Below are 11,031 nucleotides of genomic sequence, written 5' to 3'. Positions count from 1 at the left end.
ATCTAACACAAACATGCTGCATTAAAACAACTTTTCCAAATAGCAGCGTGAAATTATTAATTATCTTGACTTTTTTTTTTATAGTTTTATAGTATTTTTACTTTTAGACCCCCCCTAGTTAAAGCTTAGCCCCCTGTTTATATATCTGTAGTGACGGCTCTGTTTAATGAACACCCGGCTCTGTCTCAAATGGTCCCTAATCGGGAGATTCGGAGTTCGAGTGCACTTCGTGGAGTATGTAACCTAGCTAGTGTGCAGTGTGCGAAAGGAACAACCCCAAACGAGCTCTGTCGCTTATTGGTGACGACAACTAGGAACCTGGAGTTAAACACGCGTGTTCACTGCAGCCGTACAGAGAAGTGTTTTGATGCCGGTGAGTAATTTTTACATGTTTAAATAGAGGCTGAAGATAGAATTGGTGTTACCAGACTGATAACATGTTTAACTGTCTGAATTCAGATAGATTTCATGATTATTTATGGTGTCTAGTGGCTGTAGCGTTAACCTAACTGACATAACCTAGCCAACGTTAACTATCTACATTAAATATTATATGATCTCGAGTGAAGTAATCAAAAGTGATATGTCGACTGTGTTGTACTGATATCATTTAAATGTTTTCTGAGTTTCATTTGCCATACAGACTCATTTTTAAATGAAAACAGCATACAGAGTATGAAAAAGAAAGACCACAAAACACAAGAGACACATTTTAATAGTTTTCCACACTAAACACATTACAAGTATTGTATTGTGTATTATTATTTAAAGCTTATTTAAGTAATAAATAGTCTTGTCTGGTAAATCCTGCACCTAAAGTCTGGGTTTACACATAGGGCCCATTTCCTGCCCCTAAACTCTACACTCCTACTCATTCACTATTACCTGAACAACACTGGTAACCTTCTCCTCCTCACAGCTAGGTTCCTGCAGCCATTTACAGGGGTCATCAGACAGGCCCCTCCCATTGTCAGTGTTTCGCTAAATTAGACCCAGAAAAACTCCAGAATGCTCTGCAGTGAATTCTGGCCTCCCAGATTCACTCCCCTCCGAGCTTGCTACATAGTTTTACCCACAAACTTGGTACTACTATTCCAACATCACACACACAAAACAGCCTAAATCTACACTCTTAAACACATTGTGGTCATTCCCAACTCATTCCTTCATTCCCTACTACTTCTTACAGTTCCTTCATGACTGCCCTCAGTACACGGCCTCTACATACCATATTTGGGATCATTGTGTAGTCTAGCTTAGTGTTGTGTATTAAAGTAGTTACCTTCTTCATCCAGTGGCATGAAAATAAGTTGACTAAATGTAGGTGAACATCAAACGCTTACTGGAACAGTGCTGTGTAGGGTTTCTGTAGAACTAGCTTATTTATAATAACGCTGAACAGGTAGATCAGTAATTACTGTAAATAAATGAACATCTTTCCATTCCCAGGGGTAAACAAGGCAACACCATGGCCAACACTTTGGGAAAGCTGAGTTTCAACAATAAGATCATTCTAGCCCCAATGGTGCGGGTGGGCACTCTACCTATGAGGCTCTTGGCACTGGACTATGGTGCAGATATTGTCTACTGTGAGGTGAGGGATGATAAACTGGTATACTATCAACAGTTGCTGTGCTGTGTATACTGTCAACAAACACTGAGTGGATAATATACACTAATGTCTCAAGATGTTTTTTTTTATAGATATTTTTCTCTATAGTGGAGAGCAGGGCACAAACTTACAGAGGATAGAATGTATATTAACTTTGCTTTTGTTTATTTACTAGAGGTTTTAGTTAATGTTATTGGAGAAATTTAGAGACCTGCTGACACACAATGCACCCTGATTGGCCTTAGTTCTAAAAGAGTCTCTTTTGTGTTAGCGTAGCACTCAGTATCACTCCTAGACTGAAAAAAGTCCATTAGATTGGACTAAGAATAGTACTGTGGCCACTGATGAAGATTTAAAGGGCGACCAACATAAACTGTGCAGCAAAAATGACCTACCACCCAAATATGGAAATTTTAGCTAAATTGTTCATAAACACAATTTGATTTCTTTGAGATATGTTTTGTTTTTAGATATTGCTGAAATGCATTCAAAAGTATTAAGCTCACCTACTTTACATATGACACATTTCATTCACTAGTATAAAACAATTCCGTTGTGTTTGTATTGACATTGGATGTGTCTTGATTTGTTGAAGGAACTAATTGACATCAAAATGGCTCAGTGTGAAAGGGTAGTGAATGGTAAGTCTTTATATATCACATTCATCACATAATCTTTACATATAATAAAATGTAAATATCTGTAATCACTACTTTAAACTGTGTGCTGTGTCATTGATAGATGTTTTGGACACGGTGGATTTCATTGCTCCAGATGAGAGGGTGATGTTTCGAACCTGCAGTAAAGAAAAGGACAGGGTCGTCTTTCAGATGGTTAGTTTTAGCACAGAAAATCTTCTGTTGCATTCTCTATACATTGTTTATATTTGCTTTTATACACTGTACATTGGCATTTCTTTTAATTCAGGGGACTGCAGATCCAGATAGAGCCCTGGCAGTGGCCCAACTTGTGTGAGTTGTAATGAATATATAAGTTACTGTGTTAGTAGTATGCATTTACAATATAGTTTAGTGGTTAATTATTATTTGCTTTCACTATTTTAATCATAAAAATATAATGTTTACTCACAGTGTACATAATTCTTTGTTTTGTCATTTAATAGCTAAATAATTAATAAATCCCTGCCTTATTTCTAAACAGTGAGAATGATGTGGCAGCTATTGATGTCAATATGGGCTGTCCAAAAGAGTACTCCACCAAGGTGAGCTGGCTAGTACTAGATTTCAGACTGCAGGGACTATTCTACTCTTCTTATATTTACATTTCAGAAATATGTGTAAAATGTGGAAGTGTAAAATATTTGTATAGCAGTTTCTGATATTTCTCTTGTATGCAGGGCGGAATGGGATCTGCTCTCCTCTCTGATCCTGAAAAAATTGAGACTGTAAGTAATCTCTAATCTCCAACTCCAGATGTACGTTACATGAAATATGTTTTAGTCCAGCATGCACAGTGCTCGTCATGTGCTGAAGACTTTGTTGTATTTTGCAGATTCTTACCACTCTTGTGAGAGGAGTTTCAAAGCCTGTAACCTGTAAAATCCGAATTCTTCCCACTGTAAGTATTGTTAAATGAAAAAAATAAATAAATAAATAATAATTAAAAAAAAAAAAAAAAAATATATATATATATATATATTAATTATTATTATTACATGAGCTCATTTATACTAAAATATATTAAATATTTAAAATGTTTCCTCAGCTGGAAGAGACTGTGAGTTTGGTGAAGAGAATTGAAAAAACAGGGGTGGCAGCAATAGCTGTCCATGGCAGGTGAACAAATTTATTTCAGTGTAGTCATGCTATCTGTAGGATGTTATATTGTGATTAACCAGTTGGTCAGTCAGTGTATCCCATGCTTTTCAGGATGAAAGATGAGAGACAGAGACACCCTGTTCACTGTGACTACATTCAAGCGGTAGCTGAAAATGTTTCAATACCTGTCATAGCAAAGTAAGCTTTTTTCTGCTCTTTTTTTATAGAGGAAATTCTCAGTGAACTGCATAACTTAAACCTCTTAGAAATGAGAACTCACCAGTGGGAAAATATTAATTGAAAAAAAAGTCAACAAACAGGCTGCCGTCCCAAATACTTCACACGCTGAATCCGCAATAGACAATCCATAAATAAAGAGGATCGGACAGCACTCGTATGATGTCCAGTATATTTATTTGACTCACAGATAAAACATAAACGTTGCGGCCCTTAGGCCTTCCTCAGCATGCTTACCAGAAACACCAGACCCACTACTAAATATAATTCACTTGAGTATTGTGTTATCATGTTTTACAATACTGTATTTATTTTAAATAAAACACTATAGATACTTAAATAATAGGTTAGTAGGTAAATTCTATACATGCAGTTGTACATTTTTTTACATGGACAAACATATATCATATATCAAACATATCTGCGCACCAGTTTATGTTTGTGCTTCAGAGTGTTCTATTCTATTGGCTATACTATTCTCTCTGTGTATTTTTGCACATTGGTGTCAACAATGGGTGTAACTAAATGCATAGATGCATTAGAAGAGTGCCCACAAACATTTTGACTTATTTCACCTCTCTCTTTTTTTCATCTCTACAGCGGTGGCTCCCAGGATCATGTAAAAACTTATCAGGATATTGAGAAATTCCGAGAAGCATCTGGAGCATCCTCTGTCATGTTGGCTCGAGCTGCAATGTGGAACCCTTCAATCTTCCGCAGCCAGGGGGCGCTGCCAGTGGACGAAGCTATAGAGGAATACATCAAATATGTGAGTGTCAGAAACTTGTGTAATGAACTTTGCCTACAGTTAAATGTTCTTTTCTTTAATCTCTCCATGACGTGGCCTCTCCATGACACTGTTCCCACTCATGGTTCCACAACAATGCATTGAACAGTATTTACAATAGTCTTTTTGTCTCTGTGGTTCTGCAGGCTGTTCGGTATGATAACAACACATTCAACACCAAATACTGTGTGTGCCAGATGTTGAAGGACAGAGTGGAATCCCCAATGGGCAAACAGCTCCATGCTGCACAGACTAACGCAGAAATTTGGTAAAGTATTATAAAGCATGAATGCATTTTTTTAGAAGTATAAATTTATCATAGTTTGATTTGTTTATATTCAAACGAAACTATTTTCTCTGATACATAATCAGTAAATATGTGGCTTTGCAGTGGGTTACAAAAGTGCTCAGAAATAATTTATTAAGCGTTTTTTACCAGCCTGTTATTTTGCATCAGATTAAAAGAAGCTGATTTTACTTGTTTGATGGGCTCACTGGGAAAAGAAAACAACAAAGAAAAAAGATTAAGGGCTGTATTCACAGGCAGCTTTACATCCTTTGTGTATGACAGTCACATAGTTTTCCAAGTAATTTTTATTGATTGTCAACAAAAATAAAAAACTAGAGCTAAAATACTAACATTGTCGTATCAGTTTAAATTTATCACGAACAGATTGAGGAACATCATTAACATTGGATTATAATGTGCTTTTGTTATTATTGGCAAACACTGAGACCTAAAGGTGAGTCAGAAGGAAATTGAACCCCATGAATGAAACATACTATCACGCACAAGAACACTATAGACAAGCTGTTTCACACACAAAGCTTTTTATGACCCTACATGCTAAATCCATGGGTGTTCAGGCTTTATCTGGTGTTTTTTTTTTTTTTTTTTTTTTTAAATAATTAATTTTTTTTTTTTTGATGTCTTAAAAAAACTAAAATTTGACTTTTCATGCAGTGTGATTAGTTATATGCAGAAGTTTTGGGATACCTGCTCATTCATCAAAAGTGTTTGTTAGTTTCTCTTGCTTTTTCTGGAGTTACTACTGTAAAGGGATGGATATTTCATAATATTCTGGTGTATTTTGCGATAATAGTATTCTTGGTGATATATATGTTTTTATCATATTTTTTATTAATTTCAACAATATACTACTGCAACAAAATATTATAACAGTTTAAAGCTCACCTTCCGTCGTTTTTTTTTTCATTTTAAAATGTCTAGTTGTGGTCTCTAGTATGAATGAATGACATGTGAGCCATTTTTGTAAAAAAAAAGTGCTCAGGTGTCTCTGTATAGCTCTTTTTTTAATGGACTGTTTTAGGGGTGTGTCCAAAATGACCGGATTCCAGCTTTGCTCATGAATATTCATACATGCAAACAGCATGCAAATATCTCTCCTCTGATTGGCTAGGAGCACTGCGACGCCCCTCCACCGCTCTGCCGCTCACTGCCTCCCACCTCCTGACTGATGAGCGGTGATGTTGCGTCGCTTCAGCTCCGCCTCTGGGAGTTTCTCGAGCCAAGGTGGGCTGGTCTGTGAGTTTCTGCCTACGTAGGCAGAAAGATAATTCAAAATTCACCCGTTTTTCGGAGGGGGGGGGGGGGGATTTCTTTGCTTAGCTCCTGCAGACAATGGGGGCTGCAAAACAGTTTAATGTGCAGGTGTACACATTCAACTCGGAGAGACCTACTGTATTCCACAAAAAACAAGAAAAATCGGATTTTCGCGGAAGGTGAGCTTTAAAACATTTTGCACAAATCAAAAAACCTCTAAACTTTTGTCTATTTTGTGAACAACAATAACTTAAAGATTTTGTATAAAATAATAATAACGTAACAAATTAAATAATGTAGCCAAGTAAATTTACAATGCATGCATATAAACTGCAAACATAAACAATTATATAAAAAAACTTTAATCTTCAAAACTGAATGCTGCTATTATCATTATTTGAAATCACAATATTACTACATTACAATAAATCGTGTACGATATGAGATGGCTTTCCCCTTTTTCAGAGATCATAGTTGCATGGCTTCACATCTCAGTACTGGTTTAAGTCTTTCTAACACTGCATCCAATTTCTACAGACGTAAAAAAAAATTCACATGAAGTTTAATAAGCTAATTTCTAAGTACATCTGCATCAGAAGGTTAAGTTGAATGCGTTAATTTAAAGTGTTGACCACAAATACACTGAGTGTATTTTTGCTGAAAACAGTGGCTGCAATTGACATGTCAGAGGCATGTAGTTGCTCACCTGCTGAGGGAAATGTGTGAGTGCTTTAATGAGCTTTCAGACTGAGGCCCATTTCAACAAGCAAGGCACAGCTGGGTTCCACCAGTGTGTCCAGGACAGTTAATCTGTCAAGCTTTTGTTGGATTTGTTTTAATCCAAAACATTTTATTGTAAAATGTGCACCTGCTACAGTAAAAAAAAAAACGTATCTTGTGTTTTGCAGTGAGGTGTTTGGAATGACTGATTTCTACAAAAAGGCCCAGGCTGATCTGGAGAGCCGGAAAAAGGACCTTCAGCAGAGCAGCAGCAGTGACCTTTTTGATCAGCCTATGCTGGATGGTGATGTCATCACCATGGCTGTGAAGTTTGAAAGGTTGGTCTTAGAATCTATATATTGACAGAAGAAGTATCTTGCAATTTTTACTGCGTTAATGGGACAGTAGTATGTAAATTGATTCTGTAGTGTTCTCACAAGAGAAGGGGATTGCTTCCCATGACCCTCAGTGTCGTCAGTACTGGGAATATGTTATAGAGTCATTACCACCCATGGTGGACAGTGCAGTGGGTGGTAATGACTCTATAACGTATTTCCCTTACAGAGGACACTAAGGGTTTTGGGAAGCCATCCCCTAAAATAACACTTCATCAATATAAAGTTGTGAAATTCTAGCAGCTTCTGGCTAGAATTGTCAGTGTGATTAGACAAGCGACATTAGAAGAAATCACATCCACATTTTATGCTGGAGGCTTCACCCACATATCCTAAAGGCTACTAGTCCCACGATGTGTGGCTTATTAATGTAAGTTTATGGTTCTAGCAATTTAGGTTAAAGAAAAGTGTCTGTGTGTCTGTCTGTGTTTGGCACAGGAGAGAATATCCCCCACAGATCACACCAAAGATGTATTTGCTGGAATGGAGTCGAAAAGAGAAGATGGAGCAGCCAGTGTATGAAACGGTAAGACTTCAAACTCTTTCTTGTCCTTCAGGCACTCTCTTAAATTAAAAGGTATTAGTTTTTTATTCTTTGAGTAATGCCCTAAAATAACCATTTTGGTTCCATTAATGTTTTTTTTTTTCATATATAAATAAAGTAATATAATTGCATCACTCTTTCAAAATGGTTCTTATGGCATTCCTTTGTAGTACCTTTATTTTTAACATCGCATATCAGAGTGTAACTTAAAACTAGTGCTGGTGTAATAGAGCACTTCAGATGCTGAGTGGCATTACATTGAAAGTATCTTTTGTTCAGCTTCCAGTACAATAAAACAATGAAAGCATTTTATTATACTCTGATTTTAGTAGTATAATCCACGTATTTTCCCCAAATAATCGGTAAACTTGTTATTTCTGTTTGTTTTACTGTAAATCTTGACACATACTTAACAATTATTAATCCCATTGCATTATACTCATGTAAAATATGATTTGTTGAAGTAATATATATCAGGGCATATTTATTCATTAATTTATACATTAATTTGATACTCTATTTTTATTCTCAGGAGCAACGTGTCCAAGACAGAGCTTTTCAGTCCACAGTGTTGGTGGCGAATAAAAAATATCGCTCCACCTTGTGGTGAGTGTTGTTTTGATAAACTACATTTTGCTTGTAGGATATTAAGAATTTGCTTATTTTAGATGTGATTTTTTTTTTTTTCCCTCACCCCAGGGAGAAGTCAAAGAAGTTTGCTGAACAAGCTGCTGCTATCGTATGTCTGCGTACGCTTGGGTTGCCCGAGGGCCGTATCGGAGAAGAGAACTCAGGACTAGTGAACAAAAGAAAGAGAGAGCAGAGAAGCCGTGACGTTTCACAGGACAGTGGTATTACAGACTCAACAAACAGGAAGCGACGGAGCACTGAGCCATCACAGAAAGAGGAACAGGAGTCAAATGACAAGATAACTGTGGTGAATGGCTCCTGTGGTCAGACTGTACCGTGACCATGACGAGACAATCCTTGCTCACTTTATGGACTTATTTTGAGGATCGTGCCTGCTGCTAAGTGGCAGCATTCCATTTACAAGTAATGCAGTATATAGTTTCTGTACACACAGAACCCTACGGTTCTTTTTCTTTTAATAGGGAAACTTATTTGTGTAACTTATGCATGAAAGAGAGATTTTAAAGCATATGTTTAAAAAAAGGACAAAAATGCCTTATTTTTAATCAGATTCTGGCATCTCAGACATTATTCTGAGCCAGCCCATGTTCATGTGGAGCTTGTGTGGGGTGTAACTTGGGCCCCAGGTGGGCATGGGCTTTGAGTGGGTTTGTACATGTGTTGTTGGGTCCCCCATCGTTATAGCCCACCATAACCTCATATGGATCCCATCTAGGCCCCATGAGGAGTGTACTCCATAAATGGCGGGCATCCCTGGGCTAACACGGAACCTGTGGACAAATGTTTTGGTTGCCAGCTGGGCTACCTATAAAGGTCATATATGGGCACTGTATCTGGAAGATATCTGGGTGGGTTCTCATTTCTGGAAAGAGTCTAAAAAGTAAAGGACAGTAGTACTCAGCACCAGATTATATAAACCATTCTTTATAACTAACACAGCTGCTTTTTCATTGACCAAAAGAGGGCAATCAACTAACTTGATTACTCAGCCACTGTGTCTGTATTGTAAAAGCCAAAAATAATTGCCAAAATGTGACTTAGAGAATACTTTTCATCTAATTGTAACTGAGCTAATTTACTATTTTATTTTGAGGGTGATGGAATTGCTTTTTATTTTAATTAAATCTATTTTCAGGCTCACTATTTTGAGAGCCCTTACAGATTATCTACAGATGCTTAAATCATTAGCACATTGTCTGTTTTTTTTTTTTTAATACATCAGGGTAAGGCTTGGTTTCAGGGGTACCCATTCTTGGACCAGATTAAATGCAGCCTTCAGCTTCAACCCTCAACTAATGCCTAACCCCAAGGTTACCACTGCAGGTAATGAAGGCTTTCAGGGGCATCAGAATATTAGAGACAGGTGTTTTGGAGCTGAAAGCTGCAAGGTGGTATATCTCCAGGATCAGGATCTTGCTTTTGGATTCAATTTAGGATTTGACTAAATATAAATGGAGTTCATCTTTGGTCCTGTCCACACATATATGGACATTTTTAGGAACTGTATTGTTTTTGGCAGCCCATCCACAATTTTTTTTTTTTTTTTTTGTTAAACTTCAAAATGTTTTATGTCTCTGAAGTACTATCACACTATAAGGCTTGCATATTTATGCAATAATTTCCATCTCGGTGTGGACAAGATTTTTTTCAAAATCAGAAGGAGGGAAATGTTTTAAAAATATTTGGACAGGACCTTAAAAACAGAATAAAAAAAAAAGAATAGTGTTGATTTGGAAAGTATATTCAAGTGACTTTTTTTCATTGCTGACAAAAAGTGTTGTCAAGAGCTCAGATGTTCCTTTAAAATATTATGCTATTGCAGGTATCTGTATTTAATATAAAGTTTAATACAGACCATACAAATAAATCAATTCTGACATCACAAGTCAATGTTTTAATAATTGGTGTAAAATGAATAATTCAAAATCCTTTTGCTATCTGGGCTCGTCATATTCTTCCCAAAATGATTTTTAGTTGAATCTCAATTATTACCATATTTGTATCTTTTTTTTTCCATTTTCAGCTAAGAATGGAAAATATGCTTCTATGAATGTTCTGTGAATGAGTAATCAGAAACATTTTTTAATTAATTAGATGCCATTTCCTGCATTCTGATGTATTTTAACAGGTTGGTAAAAACCTAATTATCTTAAAATGAGACTTAATTCAATGAATATGTTAGGGTCAGTCGCAGCTCCCATGTCAGCAGCTCTAGCTCTGTGCAGCACACTGGGCTCTCCAAAAACAATGTTTGTGTCTTTACACAGCTAAGCTTAGCCAACCAAAACTTTTATATTTCAAACCACAAGCAGCTAGACATCATACTTTAGCCCTGCTGAGTTAGCTAGCATTTATATGTGTGATCAGAAACACAATTTACCTCATCAAAAATGTTTTAAAATATCACACAGGTCGTTCTCTTTTTTTTCTCGTTCTCTGGCTGCGTCCAGGATCTTTTGTTACTCCTCCTCTCCTACCCTGCAAGAAGGGTAGGAGCAGGACTACATTATATTTTATGTTTACCTTTTGTGGTCACAGATTTTATTTATTTTATGAAAGGAAATAGCACCCACCAATGCTTTAGCATTATTCAAAGAATTTTTTTCTAGTTCCACAATGTTGACTTTGTGTGTAGTAAAACATGATAGAGTATTAACCTTTGTTAAATAGCCCACCTCCGCTCTCCTGCAGTTTTCTGAGATCCAGTAATTTTGTGCTTTGTGCCCAGCACTCTTTACAACAG

The 11,031-nt window shown here is 36.6% G+C and overlaps 1 protein-coding gene across 1 annotated transcript; it reads left to right on the top strand.

The window, feature by feature from the left end:
• Positions 1–239: 239 nt before the first annotated feature.
• On the top strand, positions 240–10,938 carry dus2 (dihydrouridine synthase 2). Its single transcript, XM_007228185.4, has 16 exons — positions 240–373; positions 1,450–1,594; positions 2,208–2,253; positions 2,354–2,445; positions 2,540–2,583; positions 2,774–2,834; positions 2,970–3,017; positions 3,125–3,190; positions 3,338–3,408; positions 3,502–3,588; positions 4,228–4,396; positions 4,561–4,682; positions 6,887–7,036; positions 7,532–7,619; positions 8,170–8,243; positions 8,337–10,938. Exons 2-16 carry the CDS (start codon positions 1,469–1,471, stop codon positions 8,605–8,607), a joined length of 1,515 nt encoding a protein of 504 aa, XP_007228247.3. The 5' UTR covers positions 240–373; positions 1,450–1,468; the 3' UTR covers positions 8,608–10,938.
• Positions 10,939–11,031: the final 93 nt, after the last annotated feature.

The sequence above is a fragment of the Astyanax mexicanus genome, chromosome 2 (genome assembly GCF_023375975.1).
Source record: "Astyanax mexicanus isolate ESR-SI-001 chromosome 2, AstMex3_surface, whole genome shotgun sequence".
Lineage (NCBI taxonomy): Eukaryota > Metazoa > Chordata > Actinopteri > Characiformes > Acestrorhamphidae > Astyanax > Astyanax mexicanus.
Note: the sequence above shows the minus strand (reverse complement) of the source record. Positions and strands in the feature narration are given on the sequence as shown.

Bases quoted from the DNA above. Each gene is read 5' to 3' on its own strand.
- dus2 (XM_007228185.4), top strand. From the start codon at position 1,469: ATGGCCAACACTTTGGGAAAGCTGAGTTTCAACAATAAGATCATTCTA. The intron at 2,584-2,773 runs GTGAGTTGTAAT...ATTTCTAAACAG, and splicing joins CTGGCAGTGGCCCAACTTGT to TGAGAATGATGTGGCAGCTA. The intron at 3,018-3,124 runs GTAAGTAATCTC...TGTATTTTGCAG, and splicing joins ATCCTGAAAAAATTGAGACT to ATTCTTACCACTCTTGTGAG.